At 37.4% G+C, this 20,838-nt stretch overlaps 1 protein-coding gene across 5 annotated transcripts in view; it reads left to right on the top strand.

Annotated features, from left to right (window-relative positions):
- shisal1b (shisa like 1b) overlaps positions 1-20,838 on the top strand; it is a 58,388-nt gene that overhangs the window by 23,353 nt on the left and 14,197 nt on the right. For 2 of the 5 annotated variants that reach the window (XM_037542324.1, XM_037542323.1), the window contains exons 2-5: positions 4,909-4,958; positions 8,297-8,482; positions 11,337-11,550; positions 15,699-16,035. In XM_037542324.1, the coding sequence (XP_037398221.1) occupies positions 8,416-8,482; positions 11,337-11,550; positions 15,699-16,035 (618 nt within the window). In that variant the 5' untranslated portion in view covers positions 4,909-4,958; positions 8,297-8,415. Of the gene's footprint in view, positions 1-4,908; positions 4,959-8,296; positions 8,483-11,336; positions 11,551-15,698; positions 16,036-20,838 lie in introns of those variants that run through there. The other 3 variants (XM_017706738.2, XM_037542322.1, XM_017706737.2) reach the window with 2 other exon arrangements.

The following is a 20,838-nucleotide window of genomic DNA, read 5'->3' as shown; positions in this document are numbered from 1 at the left end:
TTTCAGAAACTGCTGATCTACTGGGATTTTCACACACAACCATCTCGGGGGTTTACAGAGAATGGTCCGAAAAAGAGAAAATATCCAGTGAGCAGCAGTTGTGTGGACAAAATGCCTTGTTGATGTGAGAGGTCAGAGGACAATGGGCAGACTGGTTTGAGATGATAGAAAGGCAACAGTAACTCAAATAACCACTTGTTACAACTAAGGAATGTTTCCAACACCTTGTTGGAAGTTTGCCACAAAGAATTAAGGCAGTTCTGAAGGCAAAAGGGGGTCCAACCTTTTACTAGCAAGGTGAACCTAATAAAGTGGCCAGTGAGTGTATAAGCGTGATTATGAATGTTGTCTTCATAGAGCTGAGAAATATGACAATATTTGTTGTTATCATGATAAATCGTGTCACAATATGCTTTTCTGAGCACATTGTGAATATCGTCAGTACTTCTTGAACAGTGACTTGCTGCATATTTGGTTACAAAAAGATCAGAAATAGTATTACTTAATGGCATTTATTGTAATAGCATATGGAACATTAAAGAAAAATAATTTGTACTCAGAGTTTTTAATAGTACTTTTTAGATGTAGCACCACTGGCTCTTTTTTGCCTGTTCCAAGATTTCAGATTTCACAAAAAACAAATATCATGAAACATTCTCTATCAAGAACATTTCTTCTTACATCTCTGTCATGTTGCCCACCCCTTTGTCATTACTGTTAACATATGGGCTGCTAAACTAATGTAGCACCCACTTCTCTCTCTCTTTTTGAGAGAATAAAGGATCAGCAGCTCTCTCTGATGGCATATAGCTTAGAGGACAGGGACTCCACTATAGGGACACAGTTTTTGTAATTTGTTAAATGAATAATGAATATCATGTCAGCTGTGTCAGTGGAAATAAATCAGGAGTTTGAAGACCACAGGGACTCATGGAGAAAAAAAAAGGACAGTACTTCACTAGGCAAAAGGTGTGGGTGTGAAGATAAAGAAGTTTAGTTGTATTCCTTTGAAGATGCTTCTTCTTTTCCTAAGCTGTTTCAACACAGCTGCATAAAGATCATTACTATAGTGTAATCCACGTATTAGATGTTGAGTCTGCTATCAGCGGTAATAGTAGACTATTCAAACCAGCAATTATTGATTCACCTAACGTTCACAAAAGAATAGAGGACAGCCAGCATGATTGGCTGCAGGGCAGTTTCAAGCAGAAATGTGTAGCAGAGACATTGTAACGACTGCAAGAAAAAATCGCCCCCCCCCCCCCCAAGACCTAAATATCTCTATATTTTTTATTTCCCCAACAGCTTAGCAAACTGTGCTGAGAAAACAGAACATAGCCATATGAGTGATGACCTTGAGTATTTTTATTTATCATTATGTACCTCAAATTACTAATTATTTGAGCACTGTTTGAAAACCTTCTGTTTCTCATAGAGACTAAGTTCCAAATCAGTATTCAGAGTAGAGCCACTCAAGCATGTGCAGTGTTTTGCAGAAGTATTCAACCCCTCCTTTGAAAGTTATTATCACTTTCTGGATTACAAATGATACTTATAGTTCTTTTTCCAATCAGTGTTTTTCACTGTGAGCTCACATATAGCACATTTCAAAGTCAAAACAAGCTATTTGTCTGTAAAATAAATAAATTAACTAATAATACATATACATACATACATGTTTGTGAAAGTCAAGACACATTTTCAAAATAGTTAATACGTGAATAAAGAAATGATAGAATATTAAATAATAGTGATTTTATATATATATATATATATATATATATATATATATATATATAAAATGATTCTATGGATGTTAGTGTGTTTGTTTAACCATGGTCAAGCCATGGTTTATATATATATATATAAAAAACCACATATCATATATATCCAAAACTATAATATATATAATATATACATTATATGACCTGTTTGTGTGTGTGTGTGTGTGTGTGTGTGTGTGTGTGTGTGTGTGTGTGTGTGTGTGTGTGTGTGTGTGTGTGTGTGAACATGTGCTTGTCAATACAAACAGAGCTGCAAGGTCTGTTTTGTTTCTGTCTAATTATGTTTGGCCTACAGCTTATGTAAAAGACACCGAACATACAGTTTTTCATTTTGTTCTTACCAGTTTAGGGGGTCTTATCATGTTGAGGTTTGAGTGCAGAAACAAAAATTTTAAAAGACCGGTTGTGCTGTGAGGGTTTTTTGTTTTGTTTCTGCTCCTAACACTGACCATGCCTCAGGAAATGCCTTCCCTACAGTGAAATATGATGGTGGTATTGTCATACTGTGGGGATGCTTTTCATCAACAGGAACAGGACATCTTGTTAAAACTGAAGCAAGAATGGTCAGACCTAAACACAGGCAAATAAAGCAAGAGAAACTGCTTCAGTCTGCTAAGAATTTTCAAAGAGTGCCACAGACCAAAGCAACACTGGAGTGGCTATACAAAAAAAAGCCCTGACCTCAATCCCTTTGAGAATCTGTGACACTGTTTGAAACTTGTAGTCCACAAGTGTCCAACTAGCCTGAAAAATATGCTACATACCACTCTCAAACAAAGCTGATACATACATACCGCAAGAACTTAAAGCTGAGTTCACAGTGAAAATTACTGATTGGAAAAAATTATGTTTAAGCATAATTTGTAATTCACAAAATGTTGGTTGTATATTTGGAAGTTGGTTCAATGTATTATAATATACATAGTAGGCTTATACTATCTAGCTGAAGCCTATTTTTATATGAAACCTATTTTTATAACAATGTCATTTTTGGAATCAGTAGATCATTTTATAGCATGTGCTTTTATACCAATTTAGATAAAACAGGTGCTAGTCAACCCTGATAATGGCAGCAGAATACACAGAGAATATGGATGTCATTCATTTTCTGAGACTAAGCTATATATTCTGCTTTTTGTTTACTGCATAACAGTACACTTACCATTGAGGTAATTAAAGAAGTACATAGCTAAGACCCATAACTAAGCACAGTGTATTTTGACAGTATTTCATAGGCCCTTGTTGCCACGGTGATAATTAAGGAAACACAGAGCTAATGCTGCTTACAGAACAATGTATTATTTAACAAAGCTGTCAAACAGTAGCAATCCAATCAAATTCATGCACAGTAGAAGCCTCAAATAAGAAAATATATGATAAACATTGTGAAACAGCAGAGGACAGAGTGGTGTGGTCACATCCCTGCTTTTATGCTAACCTAAGAATTATAGATCTCATTGTTTGAGCATGACTTCAAACAACAAGACCATGAGGAGGAGGAGACTGTGAAAGAGAACAGACACAGGAAAACCCTGTATTCCTCTCACAAGATAATTTGACAAAATGTTCCATGTAAAACAAGCAAAGACTACAGTATCATCCATGTGTCCAGGTCATACGTTAAATCTTTATATATTTGAACACATTAAAAATGTATGCACTATATATGACATTTTAGAATATATTTAACTTTGCCATTTTATATGTTGAAATATATACCAATATATGTACATGTATGTTGATATATTGAAACGTATGCACATATGTACAAGAAAAAAAATGTCATTTTAAAGTATATATTAAGCGGCATGGTGGTGCAGTGGTTATGGGTACCTAGGTTTGATTCCTCAGTCAGATGATGAAGGTCCTTTCTTTGTGGAGTTTGAATGTTCTCCCCATGTCTACGTGGGTTTCCTCTGGGTGCTAGGGTTTTCTCCCACAGTCCAAAGGCATGCAGTCAGATTGAATGGACATGCTAAAGTGTCCATAGGTATGAATGTGTGAGTGTCTGTCTGTCTACCCTGTCCAGGTGTTTCCTACCTTTGGATAATGTGTGTGTGTGTGTGTGTGTGTGTGTGTGTGTGTGTGTGTGTGTATGTGTGTGTGTGTGTGTGTGTGTGTGTGTGTGTGTGTGGGTAAATGTATATTCAAATATCTTACAATATTTTCAAACATACTGAAACTATATGGAACCATATTTCAACAAATATGACACATTAAAAAAAAACATAAGAAATAAACATTTCTTTTGCATATGGGCTTGATACTGAAAACTATTTATATATTTTTATTACCAGAATATAATCATTACTGCCATAATTGCCCATTTAGGGTCATTTCAGTGTTCTTGATTAATGTAAAATTGCTCCGCAGCAGGTCAGAAAAGAAGCAGCATTTGCTGTGGCAAGAAAAACATTTAAATTGCTTATATATTATGAAGCCTCCATTGATATAGTGAACTAAACTGTTGTCAGATTGAATAGAAAATTTACAGCTTATAGCTTCCCATCCCACTCATAGCTTTTATCTCAGCTCTGCTACAGTATCACTGGAGTATGACTATGACACTCTGCGTCTTTGCCATTTTATTTATTTATTTATTTTAAATACTCATGGGTGTACAATCCGTAGACTCCTCTTCCTGTCACATCTGTCGCCTGATTACAACCACGCAGAGTCTTTCATCTGTGGGGGATTTCTGTGTGTGTGTGTGTTTACATTAGTGAGTTTCTGCTCCAGTAGGTCCAGCACTTTTTGCATGGACTGTCTGCGTTTACAGTCATGCTGTGCTATCATATTGCATGGCATACAGTATTGAAGGCTCTATTCTATTTGCTATGTATGAGGGCTGCACTCCCTCTTACATGTGTCAGAGTCCATGTGCTATTTCTAGGCTTGAAAATACTGGACAAATGAAGCCTGGGTGTGACAGTGTTGAGCAGGAACTCCTTTCTCTTATGGCTGAATAAAAGAGGTTGATACTGCAGTCAAAGAGTGAGGCCTGCACAGACCTCAGGGGAAAACATTATGCTTCACTCCCAGAGGAGGAAACTAGAAGATGTTGTTTGGAGAAACATATTTCTTTATGCTTACACAGCTTTGGTAAATGTTCTTTCATCCATAGAGCAGCGACTGTTAACACGAGGGAAACTGAAGACATGGACAGAAGAACAGGTGCAGCTTTTGTTTATTCGTGTCACATTGTATCTCTGCCTCATTAGTAGAGTTCTTTTACAGGCAAGCACAGTTACCTCAGGAAAATTACTAGTATGCATTTGTACCTATTAGCAATTGATTTGAAAAAAAAAAACAGCCATTAGGGGTGTACTTTGTGTACTTCTGGTGCCGGTCCCAAGCCTGGATAAATGGTGAGGGTTGTGTCAGGAAGGGCATCCGGCGTAAAACTTGTGCCAAAACTATCATGTGGATCACAAATATGATTGCCATACCGGATCGGTCGAGGCCCGGGTTAACAACAACTGCCTCCGGTGCTGTTGACCAGCAGGGTGCCGGTGGAAATTGGACTACTGTAGATCGAAGACCATCAAAGAGGAGAGGAGGAAGGCGGGTTACAAGGCAGCGGGAGAGAAGGAAATGCGTGATTGTGGAGGTTAGAGTAGGGACTCAATGACTGGTAAAGGCAAAGAGCTTGCAGACATGATGGAGAGAAGGAAGGTAGATATTCTGTGTGTCCAGGAGACCAGATGGAAAGGAAGTAAGGCCAGGAACATTGGAGGTGGATTCAAACTGTTCTATCATGGTGTAGAGAGGAAGAGAAATGGAGTAGGGATAATCCTAAAGGAACAGCTTGTGAAAAGTGTTCTGGATGTAAAGAGAGTGTCAGACAGGATCAAGGGAACAGAGGGGATGAACAGGTGCTGGGTATGTATGATGTGAAAGACAGAAATGCGGAAGGTCAGATGGTTGTAGATTTTGCAAAGAGAATGGAAATGGCTGTGGTGAACACGTATTTTGAGAAGAGGGAAGAACACAGGGTGACTTACAAGAGTGCAGGGAGGTGCACACAGGTGAATTATATCCTTAGCAGGAGATGCCACATAAAGGAGATTGGAGATTGTAAAGTGGTACCAGGGGAAAGTGTAGCAAGGCAGCATAGGGTGGTTGTCTGTAGAATGAGATTAGAAACAAAGAAGAGGAAGAGAGTGAAGACAGAGCCAAAGATTAGATGGTGGAAGCTGAAGGAGGAGGATGGTTGCAGGCAGTTCAGGGAAAAATTGCAACAGGCCCTTGGGGGCAGTGAGGAGCTAGCTGAGGACTGGGAAACTACAGCTAAGGTGGTGAGAGAAAGTGGCAAGAATGTGTTGGGTGTTTCATCTGGTCAGAGGAAAGAAGACCAGGAAAGTTGGTGGTGGCATTCAGAAGAAGAAGGCAGCTAAGAAAAAGAGGGATAACCAGAGAGATGAAGGAAGTAGGCAGGAGTACTGTGAGGCTAGTCGCATAGCGAAAAGAATGGTGGCAAAGGCCGGCAATTTTGAGAAACAATGATTTGATGAAAATGTTATTAGATTTTGTTTTTTTAAATTATAGTACTTCATACAAAGGTTAGGTTTTTGTTAACATTTTGAATGAAACAGCCTGTTTTGCTCATATTTACCAGGGGTGCCAAATTTGTGGAGGACATTGTACGAGTTTATTATCCTACTCATTCTGTTGCATGAAGATTGACTTTTAACATAACCGACAGGCCTGGGGCTGCCTATATCCACAGTCAATACAATAAAAATTAACTACTTGACCTTTGCTTCCTTGTGATTGATTGGCTTAATGCTACGCTGATTTGAATTTAATCAATCAGGCTGCTCTCTCTAAGCAGCGCCAAACTCAAGAGGATTAAATGCACTGTGTCCTTCTCGACATAACAATGTAAGGCAAGCCAAGGCAGGTTTATGTATATAACCCATTTCATACACCATTGTAATTCAAGTTGCTTTAAAATGCAGTGGTTGTGAGTAGGTGTGGTTGGGGGCTCTGATGCCTGGTCTCACCTATCAAAAAAACATTGTCTATGGTCCATAGAGTGACACAAAGTAAAATAAGAACTGTTGGAAAATTCCCTCCATGCATCCACTGTTTCAAAGCTATTCAAAGCTAAAGGCCTTCAGAATGTAATATTATAAACCATTTCACACTCACATCTCCAGGGGTTACACTCTCTGTTATCCAAAAGAGCCCAAGAGAGGTCGTGTTGAGGTATGGTCTCTAGATGCAAGATGAACTCAGAAGTTTCAATGCTTCTGATGCTCACTTGACCTTTGCTCTCCACTGGGAATGGATGCACAGAAAGCAATGAGATTTCAGCAAGCTGTTATGGCTCAATAGTGGAATGAATTTCAGCTGTTGTTTAGACTATAAATGTGCTTGCTCTACTATATTTAGTCTGTAAGCTTCTCAGTATTACCTGAATTTGCCCAGTATCAAAGGTCTTCAGCTGCAGACCTTTATGCTTTTCGGTGTTAGAATTAATGGTGAATTGTTAATGTAAATCAAAAAGCTTGTTAATGTAACTGTTTGGCCTCCTTGGGTCATAGATATCAGTGATTACAGAATCCAGTGCCGAAAACTGGATATAGGGTCTAGAGCTGAAGACCTCTTCTCTATATCCTTGCATCCTCCTCATGTTATAGCATGCAATTAACTGAACTGATATTCAGCTCTTTGAGTTCCTGTGAACACTTGACTGAAATTACGAGCTTTGGAGACCTCTAATACCTTTAGGAAATTACTACACATAATAGCAGTGGCAGGAACTGAGTTAGACACTTTGAATTACAGCTCTATTTGTCACTGAATATGCGTATGAGAAAATGCACTAAACCTTGACTCTGCTACAGAGTATAAATACACCTTGCGTAAAATAAGATTTTTTATGCAAGACCTGTTGCCTATTATTGTAGCTGATAGCTTTATTGAACAGGAAATGGCTTTTAAAGCATAATAAGTCTTTTAATGTGCTTCACATGTGCAGTATGTCTTTCATTACAATGCATCTGTCAGAACACTGACCTCAAATATGCAAGTATGCAGTGGCGAACTGTGATTTTTAGAGCTAAGCCTTCAGTTTAGGCAATGAATATCAAAACTCGGTCATAAAGAAGGAATGTCTGACACAACACGACTTTAGTTCAGCTCCTAAAATTCAAACCAGTAGGAGATCTTGCTTGGTTATGACTACCTACAGTATATAACATAGAGAAAAAAATGATTGGATAATTTTCCATAAGGTAGTTTACTAAGGTGGTAACTAAAACTTAACAATGAAACAAAAGCAGTACTTCAGTATTGTTAAAATCCAACAAGTATGTTGAATATATTAAATATAAACTAAATATAAAGACATATAGTATTTTTTTATTATTTCACAAAAGGTTTTGATGGTTCCCAACTACAAGTGTGTCTGTAGAAAAAAATTGGATATGCTCCTAGATCTTACTGTCCACAACTGTCATGCTCTCTGAATCCAACCTGACCAGCTGGATCTTTTATTCTAACAGGTGGTCTGTCAGCTGTTGCAACCATGAGCAGAGTCAGTAGGACAAGAAACATGATGTCTGAGCTCAGCTGAAGCTATCCATCCTCCTCCCTCCATCCTCCCCTAAGGGAGGACAAGAAGATGAGTGTCACCAGCCGTCAGTCCTTCAACATCCTGGCCGTCATCTTGCTTTTACTTTCCACAGCAGGTGAGATTCGCATAGCTGAAAGGCTAAATGATCTACAATCTTTAAAATAACAATTCGCAAATGGCTCTTGGCTCAGACATATGGTTCTAGAGAAACATCTTTCCTTGTATGGAAGCTTTGTATAAAGTAAAAGTTCTTTAAGCTTTAAAAAGGTTCTTCACACTTTTTACATCTCAATAACAAGAATGCTTGTTCTGTTTTCATCCATTGAAAGGTTCTTTCGCTAAAAGCTCTTTGAGTTAGAGAAACATATTGAGAGAAAGCTAACAACCAAGCAAAAGCTAAGGTAGCAAGCATTACTGAGCTATCAAACTAGCTCACTTGTCTGTCTGTCATCAGTCCATCTGTCTCTCTTTCCATCTGTCCATCTCTGCATTAATTCAACTAGCCATGCTATCATTGCCTGGATATGCATTCAGCAGTAACATGATAAAAAAAAAACTACCATACCATTAAAAAGGTGGAAAATGGGCCTCATTCACCAACCATTCTTAAGAAAAAGATTCTTCTTAAAACCCACTTATGCAGTTTTCATGAAGATTCTTACATTCACCTGTTTTTTTTTGGTGGGGGGATTTGGTTCTAGCTAACAACAGAGAGCACTTGCAAACTTTTGGACATTTCTCAAGACCAAAAAAAAAATTAAGAAGATATTGGTGAAAGAGGCCCATTGTTTCAGTTAGCCACAGCAGGCCAGTCCACGCCACCTTAATATGTAAAGTCTGCATTACAATATGTTGCACTATTGTGTTTAGTTCTGCTTCATACTAGGAATATTGGACAGAGAGATATCAACCACACATACTCAATAATAATTTCAGCATTTCAGGATCTCAGGATTTCAAACATTGTTGGATGTTAAATATAACACAGTATTTTGTGTAGTGTTCCACACAAATATTTTACACCTCTGTGCTTACTTTTGAATGAGACGTGGCTCCTGACAGATGCCATATTTGTGTACGACTTTTTGAAGCAAACCAAAATCTTGTTCAGTTTTGTGTCCAACTGGTAAGTTTAGAGACTACTAATTGAGAAATGCTAATTAAAGATTCTGTTTGAGTGCACTCATGAATGATCATTTCATGGGGGCATGTTGATTTAAATAATAAATTATAATAATAATATTAATAATAATGCTAAAATTGAATCTTTGTTCAGCCTTACCTACTACTCAGCCTAGCTGCAGTCTTGCTCCATTTATATGATGAGAGAAGAGTCTGGTCAGACTGCAGGCTTCACAAGATCAGATGCCACAGATAAAATTTAATCAAATGACTACTCCCCTTTAATTTTTTAAGGCAGGAGTGAGTCATGCTTGGCTTTCAGACACTCTGAGACTTCACTAGAAATCAAAGAGAAACATTGACTATTGTGGTCTATATAGAGAAAACTGTTGTATAGTGTAGAAGTGTGATGCTTTGTGTTAATAACTATAGGGATTACAATAAATGCATCTTGAGATTATCATTAAGGCAGCACATCTCATTTGGGATGGAGCAATCCTGTATGTGGAATGTTCTATCAAACCATGTGATTTTTCTAATCGCAGGTTTTTCTGGCTCATTGCTCATCTGAAACCCTACCAAGAAAAAGCTCTCATTTTTTCAGCTTCTTGTTGGTCAAATTAGAGACAAACATCACTGCAGAGCAATAGCTTTTCACAACAAATCCTTTGTTATTCCCCACAAATTTTCTTTCAGGGAGCTCAAGTGCAGCATATCAAAGAGAGCAGGTGTTGCAGCACTTTCATCTGAGTGGTAATGACTTGTGTTCCGCTTGCCATGCTTTCTACGCTGGCTATGAACTCTTCTCAGCTAATTAGGCAGTAGAAAAGATCAGCTCTTAGTGATGGAGATTGAGATCGATGAGAGGTACGCAAACAGAGCCTGACCTGTGCCTCTTATTATGTTTGTTGTGCTGTTAGCTTGTTTTGGTTTAGTGTCTGGTCACTGTTTAAACGTCAAGCACATTTCCTCAGGGAATGAAGACCGTATAGGAGCATTCTGAGTATATAGTGCCAATTTAATATCTGATTCTTAACTGTAAGGACAGTTTGGATAATTTGATCTAATATTCTATTAATAGGCACTAATAGGCACTCTGTAGCTGGAGTGAAGACTCCTGTAAGTTGATAAATTTGGGTGAAATCAGTGAACCTTGGAAAATTGAAGTTGTTGCAAAAATAAGTATTTAATATATTGGCAAATATATTGTATATTTATACAGTTCTATCAATTTTAATTTGATGAATCTTCTTTTTTTATTTTTGGATCTTGCCACAGTTAGCTTATTATGACCAACTACAGATAGCATAGAACATGTTAGCTTAAATGATGCTGATACGTTGCATTGAATGCACCTTCAAAAGTGCTTTCTGGCTTAAAACTAGCAATTAATATTTTATTTGGCATGTTATGTAATATTCCGTAGCACAGCATTGTATCCCTCAGACTCAGCAGTTTAATAGAGTTCACAGTTTTGCATCCTTTTTGTGTTTTTATCCATCAATGTTGTCTCACTACAATGCCCACCATGCATTAAACAAATACATCATACAACCACCAGCAATGTTCCTAGCAATATGTTAGCTATCTGGCTCCAGCTCAGCCTCAAGTATGTATCCTAGAGTGATTGTAGTTTTTGAAGTTCTTGTAAGTCCTCCCACCTTTAAGATATATCATCAGAAGGGGCGATTTCCTAACTTTTAAACCAGAACATGACTAACTAGAAACTATTGTATCACCACTATGTGATGCTAGTAGGCATGTTTACAATAGTGTAGTGATGGTTACTTTATCATTTTGTCCAAAGTGCCCTTTTAACCAGTGTTTTTTTTTTTTATCCCGTACAGCTCTTTCAGCTCATTTTCGGGTGTGTGAACCCTACACTGACCACAAGGGGCGCTATCACTTTGGATTCCACTGTCCTCGACTCTCTGACAACAAGACCTACATGTTCTGCTGTCACCACAACAACACTGCCTTCAAGTACTGCTGCAATGACACAGAGTTTCAAACCATCATGCAGGTCAACCTCACAACCGCTCTGGATAGTTTTGCACACAAGTAAGTAATACTAGTTTAAATACATGTAAAACTAGAGATGTAAATGTAGTTTTGAATGTAATTTTTTTAAATGTTTTGCATAGTTCAGTGATGGTGATGTTAAGGCATTCAGAGTGGATTGATGTGAAATGATGCACTGTAGAGAAACGTATTGGCTAATATTTCTTTAGAATGGTTTCTAAAACCTTCTCAAAACTATCATAAAACAATGTCTCAGTCATTTGTAATCATTTCATTTCACTTGTGTTCCCTTTGTGATGTTTGTGGCATCAATCACTTGAAAAACATAGATTTTTGGGGGAGGAAAGGAGTCTTACTGCATTGATATCAAGACTCTAAAGCAATTAGTACTCAAATAAGCACTAATATTGCTCTAGTAGAATTATTATTTGAATTGTAGATTTGTAGTTTAATTGTAGGCCACTCAACAATTCATGTAAAAGCTGAGGTAAGTGTTAAGTGACAGTCTATTTAAATGGATGTCTCCACCCATGCTGCTATATGAAAAAGTGAGCCGGCACAGCCAATAAGCCACTCGACTCCTCCTCATGTTTTATTATTGGTCGTTCATCATAAAAATCATGCTTTCATATGCATGCACATGATGACTAATCATAATCAGGATTCTAACCCTGGGTTAACAGGTTTTTTGGCTTTACAAAACAAGTAAACCACGGTTCCGTTGGTGAGGATTTGTGAAGTTGCATCAGGAAATCTAAGATGAGAGTGTTTTGTGAGACAGACCCCTGGTTTGTTCACTTAACATTGACCTAAGACAGTGAGAGAGTTGGTGTGTGGCTGTATTGGTGTATGAGTACATTTCATTTGGGAAAAAACACAGACAAGCTATAACGTTGAAATATCATATCCCATTGATTTGAAGTCATTTTGGATGCACTTTTGATTTTCTTCCTAACTGAGTCACAGCAGGTACCTCACTGCATGACTGTAATGTCAGTGTGAAAGAGCATAGGCTGGCTGCACCTACGATGCACTTTAGCCTGCCACTACATCTTTCCTAACTGCTGGCTCTACTACAAAACAAAATTATGACCTCCTTCCTTCCCACTGAAAACAGGAAATAGCAAAGCTCCCGGTGGATGGATGGATAGATAGATGGAGCGCCTGTTTTTATCGACTTTTCAAGTCCATGAAATTTAGAATGCAGGTGGCGTAGATGGCTGGATTATCAGCCTGGGTCTATACCATGCATCCCACACAGAGCTGATAGCAAAATTAGATAAAGAGGTAAATCTGGACTTCTGAAGATGCTGACATTTCATCCTGATCTTAGAATAGCATCCTATTGCCTACATAGCTGTTGTCAAAAGATTTAAATCATAAATGATGTAAACTGACAATATTTTATATTCCACATCCACCCATATTTTAGTTAAATATTAGACTTCAAACCAAATTTGACTTCTGTTCAGAATAAGTGTATTATTGCTGCCATAATAAAACCTAATTACATTTTTTATTCATGCTTTTTAACACCATTTAAAAATGCCAGCTGCTGTTTACATTGTGTGAACACTTGGATAAATGCTTAATAAGCAAACAGAAATGGTTGAAAATGATGTGGAATAAAATCTTGTTACATTAATGTACAGTGGGGTCCAAAAGTCTGAGACCACATTGAAAATTTGGGATTTTCTTCCATTTAAACCTGAAAATGAACAACAGAAAGTTTTAGAACTTGTAAATGTAAAAATGTAAAACAAAGCAAAGTGAAAAGTAAACAGCTAAATGAGGAAGAAATAGTCCAGATTCTGCAGTTTCTCTAGATTACTATTTATATTAAAACAAATTTCTGCCAATACAAAATGTTTATACTTCCCATTGAAATACATGTCTGGATGACTCTCGCGTGGATTCGCTTTACTCTTTAGTTTTTTGCACAAACCTGTGGAGTCTATTGCAGCTAGAGTGCACTCTGTCATCAAAGCAAAAGGAGGACATACTATATTATAAATAAGATGTTATAACTTTAAAAGGCATGCAAAATAGAAGCACTTTTACTATTGGTCTCAGATCTTTGGACTCCATTGTACATTAGTACAATCCTCCTGTACAGTTACCCTTTCAGAGATATGAGGATGACGAGAATATAAAACTAGCATTTTAAAAACCAGGCCCTCTCCATCTGGTTAAGTTGTTCTAGCACTTGTCACAGTTTAGCTAACATAGAAATGCTGCAATGCTGTTGTGGTCTCAGTATGAATCTTACACTAATGGCCACACCAGACTTTACTCACTTACTCTGCTCTCAGGCATTAGAAGAAGATTGTGTGAAGAAGGACAACCTAGAGAGAAGCCATTTCATTCTCATCTGTGGTCAGCAGGACATAGCCAGTGATATTTACCACTGCCCTGAGGTTAAAATGCCCATTCACAATCAGCTCAGCAGTGAACAGGGAACTAGAGCATCTGGTTCTGCATAATAATTCAGCCCATACTGTATTTAAAGCATTAAACGTTGAATCAGAAAGAGCTTTTATAAGGCTATTATGAGACTGAGTGAAAGTACAAAGACAGCCCACGATATCATGAGAGGCAGTGTTTTTTCTTTCAACTTAACTCAGAATGTGGTTATATGTTATCGGTATTTCTCACCAAATGACTGTTCTTTGTAGATTACAACTCACTTGGCCAATTGGCTTTTTCTCCTAATGTACTACAAATACTTCTGTACATTTAATCCCTTTCGTTACTGTTTTCTCTTTGCCTGATCAGTAACTGGAAACTGCTTGAAACCAGTTTTCTGTATTTTTGTTGGAATAGACAAAATTAATTGGAGCAAAACAAAAAAAAAACAGTTACAAATTTTCAAACCTCATGCAGAGATTTAAGGGCCTATTTGCATAGTGCTTTTGGCATGTATTTTTACTTTTGTTTAATAAAATGCATGCATTGCTCTGAATACAAAGAGAAATGGTTTGTTAGTGCTCTAATGTCTGGCAGATTTGGTATCTTTTCATGGACCACCACTCATTTAAAAGAAAATCTCAGCATTCAGTGATCATTCACGCCACACTCAGGGACATTAAAACTCCTTTTGTCTGTGGATCAGTGATGAATTCAGGCACAACATGTTTTCCTGTTCTCTCTCTCTCTCTCTCTCTCTTGTTGTAACGAACAACAAGAATTTTCAAATTATGTCCAAAACTGAAAAATGACAAAAATGGTTTTTGAAAAAAGGTTTTGTCACAACAGCAGCGATATGTATACATACAAACATATATTTGATGAGTTGAAAAGTGTTGTACCTGTCCTGTTATGTCTGACCATGACAGTATCATTCCACTTACAATTGGTTGCTAACTAGCAACAGCCACCACTTGACTTAACTGATAGAACTACTGTTTTTGGTGTGACAAATTTTCAACATTCAAATTGAATATTTAAATCAATGTTCAGAGCTTCCTTGTTTGAATTTTTTCCTTGCTGCAGATGAATCACAGCTGCAACGTTATTTACAATAACAAAGGACCTTCAGGGTTCAACATCCAACATCCAACATCCATTCATTTGTTCAGATGAGATGTACTACTAATTACATAATCTGTGTAAGAGATTTGCTGTGCTCTGGTGGCCTAGCACAAAATGCATTAAAGTAGATAGCATAAGAAGTGGTTTCAATTTTGTGACAAAATGTAGTTTAAACTGCTTTCATTCAAGTCAAATAAACTCTTTCATTAACATGAAACAAAGTAACAGCCCAGAGAAACAAAAGCCATGTTCTTCATCAGTCCGAAATGTCAAACACTTCAAATCTACCTCAGCCATATTTTACAGGGTAAGAAATGCTATACATCTGCCTGGCTGTGGTAGGACAAAAACATTATTTGACAAATCCAAAAATAGATATTTCTTGTAGGCAGCTGAAATTAGAAAAATAAACCCCACCAAATCTTCCTCCCCCAAAGGCAACCTGCCAAGTCAAACCAGGTTTATTATTGGTCGAGGTCTTGATGCATTATAAAGTTAACTAACAACTAAATGTACTAAAAACACAAGATCTGTGACAAATATGATACAATTGATCAAAGTAACATTTTTATTGTGATCATTTATATATTATACTGAACACAGTTTAAACAGCTCTGTTAATATACTGTAATTACAGTGTATGTGTTCTGTTTCAGTAACTACACGGCGCTGGTGGGCGTGTGGATCTATGGCTTTTTTGTCATGGTGCTGCTGGCGCTGGACTTCCTGTACTACTCAGCCATGAACTACGAGGTATGCCGGGTGTACCTGGAAAAATGGGGGCTCGGGGGCCGCTGGCTCAAACAAGCCCGCAGTCAGTGGCAACGAGCTGAGCAGGAGGAGAGCCAGACGCAGCAGCCATCTCAACCTGGAGCTCCAGCAGCACTCTCACACTACCAACAGCAGCACTGTCACAACCAGCCCAGACACAGCCTGAAGACAGAGGCCCACAGCCCAACACAGACTGCACACAGCACTTCAATCGCCTGGTGAGTTCAACCACACATGACTTTACTCAACACTACAGTTCAGGGCTTCTTCACATCTGTTGCTGAATACGAATCTTTCTCATGTTTTTCCTGCTTTTGCTTACAGTCTTAAAAATAAAGGGGCCAAAAAGGTGCCAGATTCAGCAGAAAATGCTGGACTAGATATCAGAGGGAGAAAAAAGAATAAATTCAATCCAGTTCTTTAACAAATCTATCCTGAAATAGCACTCACTGACTCTGTGTGATCTGACATTGTTAGATGTGTATTTCCTCCTCTGGGGCAGTAGAGTGTCTGAGTCATCTGAGTATGACAGCTAATTATAAAGTGTACTAGCTTTTAAACAAAAATATCAGATGGCTATTGATATCGACCCATTCTCATGGATTCAGTATCGATATCAGCAGGGATGAATTAATAACGGAACCAGGAAAAACAAAATAAAACATAAAATCTAATATAAAATGTGCCATAACTTTGGCACAGGCCAAAGGTTTTTTTTAATCAATATGTTAAACTGAGTAAATAAACAGCATTGTGTATTAAAATGTGCAGAAGTGTGTTCTCTGTAGAGGATGAGTTCACTTAGAAAATCAGCAGAACATGTAATTTGACCAGGGGCACCCAAACATTTGCATGCTACTATATATTATTATTGAGTCGTGGGATATTATTGTTGCATTTCAAACAGGATGTTATATATACTATCATTTAGCATTCAATGCATTATGACTCGATTTGTGTCTACAAATCATGTTTGTCTTTAAACATGAAAATCTTACACAAAAAATCAACACAAAAAGAAACACATTAGCACATGAGCGCAAATATGAGCTATTCTTTAATCTGCCTTTTTTCTTTTGTATTATTGGTAGTCTGTGGGGCCTAAAAAGATGCTTGTGCCCAGGACTGTTCTATGCTATATTTGATTCCCTGATGACCTTTTTTGTGACTGGTCTTTAAAAGAACTAATTTTGTAAATGGGATGTGCATCTTTTTCAAGTTCTAAGATTCTCCGCATAATGGAAGGGTTCTATACTAGTTCAGTCTTTTTCTTAGATTCGTACACTCAAGCCGAGAACTGTCTCGGAATCCCTCTTTTTAAGAGTGTACTGTACATCCTTCTTCTGCTTCCTCCCTGTCTATTCCTTGTACAGGCACACAAACTTAGGACAAAAATATAGCAGCCTTATGCATAATTTGCCTTGAGCCAGATGTTTCACGCTGAGAAATTGTCCTGTCATTATAAATTTCCTATTTTCCCCCAACATTATGTGCATCTGTTATCCGAGCTAGTGCTTGTTAGATAGTGAGCTGCTTGAAGTTCCTTTTTTTCATGCTATGATTCTGACATATACAGGTCATGCAATAAAATAGTAAACAAATACCCCAAAACAAGAGAGCTCAATTAGAGAAGGAGGACTGTTTGTGGTATCCCTGTTTCTGGACTCTCAGTTGTGATATTCCTGAAGTTCTGCACATCACATCACATCTGGCCCTTTTTTGCTTAGGACTTTGATTTATTGGGAGCGGTGCTAGGAGGGTCTTTATCTAACACACACTGGAAAGACATTAAAGATGCGGAGTGACTCGAGGTTGTTCAGCACAAGCACATAATTAATTAAAGGCTTAATACAGAGACAGCGTTTGTCTGTGTGATTGCTGGCTGGGACACCGCGGCACACCACAGGAGCGCTCCTGCCCCTCAGCCATTTTCACTGGAGCTCTGTGATAAATTAATGAAAGGGAAGCTTTGACAAACGGCCATATGAGCTTGACTGGACATTTGTAATCAGGGGAGATCACACATGTTCATGTCTCAAAGTCTCAAAAAGAACACACACACAAACACGGTCACTTGACAAGATGGCTTTAGTAAGAGACAGATGTTCCAGGAGTTCTTTAGTGCCAGTGAATTCTCATCTAATTAAGCTTGTCTTGTCTATAGAAGCCCCTCATTAAGAACACCAGTGCAGCCTCAGGTCAGGTCATGAAGCACACAGTCAGTAGTGATGCTTTTCATCAAAATGATTATTGTCATTTTTCCAACTATTCAGATTGAAATAGACCTGGTGGAATATTTATGGGATAAAAATTCCTTGGCTGAAAACAAAAAACAATTATTCTGCTTCCTGCCATTTCAGTACTTAATTTAAATACTTTTCATTCCAAGAAAAGAAGAAAATGACTAGCACCGATTAAAACGTCATTATTTTCCAAACATAATAGAACATATGGATTTTTCATACAGCTGTATGCAAATGTTTGAAGAAGCAAATATCCTCAGCAGGGAACAAACCTAAATTAATGTTGATGTTTAATATAAAAAACTGGACATTTTAATGTATCCCTTTTGGGTTTTTTTTGTCAGGATTGGCCCCTCCCAGTCCTGTCCATGTGTTTTTGTTTTGGTTTTGTAACTCCGCCCCAATTGTTTGCACCTGTCCCTCGTTTTCCCCTGTGTACTTAAGCCCTGTGTTTGCCCCTTGTGTGGGCCAGTCTTTGTTTGAATCTCTGTGTTGTTTGATGTATCGGTGTTTATTCTGGTTTATGTTATGTCTGCCCCTCGATCTATCCGTGTTGGCTATATGAACCTGGACTGTCTCGACTATGACCCTTAATAAATCTCGCTTATCACAGCGTATGCATCAGCCTCATCACTCCTCGTTACATTTTTCTTGCTGAGTTAAATGTATAAAAAAACTTTGATATAAAATATAACATGTAAAATGTGCTATAACTAATTGTTTTACACATATGATAAATTCAGCAAATAAACAGTGATGAAATGTAAAGTAAAAAACTAACAATTAAACAGGGTGCCCAAACATTTCACTGTAAACTAGAATATTAGTCAAGTTTTCATTTTTAAGCGATTTTATTTGACAGTGGTCCTCAGAGAAGGCATCTCACAGAGTAGTGTGTGTTGAGCAGTGTTTGAGTAGTTACTCAAAAATATCCATTACTGATGACTAATTACTTCTCTTACACAGTAACATGATTTCTTATTAATTTCTGGAAAAAGTAATCTCAATGTTTATTAATGTACCTCTATGTTACTCTTTAAAACCCAAACACAACTACTGAACAGCTGAAAAGAGAAATTAAATTATTTGTTTTGTTTATTTAAAAATAAATAGTCTGTCATGGGAAAGATTACTGAAAAGGCGTGTTACTGTCCCTGCATTTAAACAAGACACAGCCAGTTATACTGCCTCAGAATAAAATCTTTAAGAACAAAATGTAAAGCTTACAGAGCTGATCTTGGCATGACTAGACAGAGAGGTTGCTGGATGAGTCTACAGCACTTCCTGTGCTTGAGCGGCACTGTTCATATACACACAGTCAGCTGACACACGTAGCATCTGCATAATCTATATAGAGGAAATATTTTATTTAGTATACCACATAATTTTGTTCTTTTAGAAACAGATGATTAAAACAAGTAATGTAAGTCAGCAGCTCTCATGTAATTATTCATGTAAACATTGTTATGTCATGTTTAAAAGGTTGCAAGCTTATGTTTGTGGCTGTAGCACCAAAAATGAATGGTTTGAATAAATATATTTGAATTTGCATCATACATTTATGCCAGTGAAGCTGGGAGGTCATGAGGTGGTCATGGGTCTTATGACTGTAGTTAAAGTAAATAAAGAGTTCCCTCCTGAGTGATATTGAAAATTGTTTTTGATGAACACCAACGTAAAGCACAGCCATTCATCATTTCTTCCTTACTGCATTACGTTACACACAGAACCAGACCGATAAAAGCAACAGTTGGTCAAGATTTCACTGAGAACGCAATCAGTATAATTGTCTTTTTTGTCTTAGGTATTGTTACTAGCCTATGCACATTTCACCACACCTTAAGGTGCTACACTGGTTCTCCACCGGTGAGCAGTAATGTTTATTCAGTAAAACCTTCAGCATCACCAAAAAAAAAAAACAAAGTTATAGTTATAAAGTTATAAAGTTATAATGGGCATATAATCCTATTAAAACACTGCAGAATTGTTCCAGTGGAGCAATAAATAAACAATGTTCTATCTTTCATCTCTTTTTCTTGTTAGAAACATCTTTAATAATTTTCCATTTCTTAAAATGTCTCTCTCAGTCCACATCACCACATCAGCCCAATTACAAAATGTTATGTTAAATGGCTTTGGGAGCCAACCAATGAGCCAGCTGATGTTGATGTTAAAAAGAAGTAAGGTACCACTTTGTCCTTCTGTTTTTTTTTTAAGATCTATTCTTATACACTTTGCTTTGAGTATGCATCTTTTGATGTTTTGAATAAATCCGGCCAATCAGCAGGCACAGATATGAATGACATGAGTCTAAAGATAATCAGTGGTGTATGTGTGTAGATGAGTGGAGGGGAAATAAAGAAATCTCATAAAAAACAGTCAGTCAGAGCCCCTGAATTCCTCTGCCCCCCTGGGCTTCTGCCAAAGTAAGCCTGTACATTAGATTGCCCCTGCTATGACGACTGTAACTTAAGATATAAAATACAGTTACAAGAATGCTTTTTGTCCATGAATGGTTCAACATGCAAGTTCCGATTTTTATCCTACAAGTCATCACATTGAAAATAAAAGTACTGATTTAATTCTACAAATTCTAGGAACAGATTCTATAAATTCTCAAATTTTCCAGCACAGTTGCCTCCATATGTTACACTATTTTGTTTTTATTTTGAAAAAGTAATCACATTACTGTAATGGGTTACTTTATACCATGTAATCACCAGCACTGGCATTGAAATGAGATGTTCTCGATGCTTGTAGTTGTTATTCTCACAAAAAATGC

This window comes from Pygocentrus nattereri, chromosome 11 (assembly GCF_015220715.1).
Source record: "Pygocentrus nattereri isolate fPygNat1 chromosome 11, fPygNat1.pri, whole genome shotgun sequence".
NCBI lineage: Eukaryota > Metazoa > Chordata > Actinopteri > Characiformes > Serrasalmidae > Pygocentrus > Pygocentrus nattereri.
Note: the sequence above shows the minus strand (reverse complement) of the source record. Positions and strands in the feature narration are given on the sequence as shown.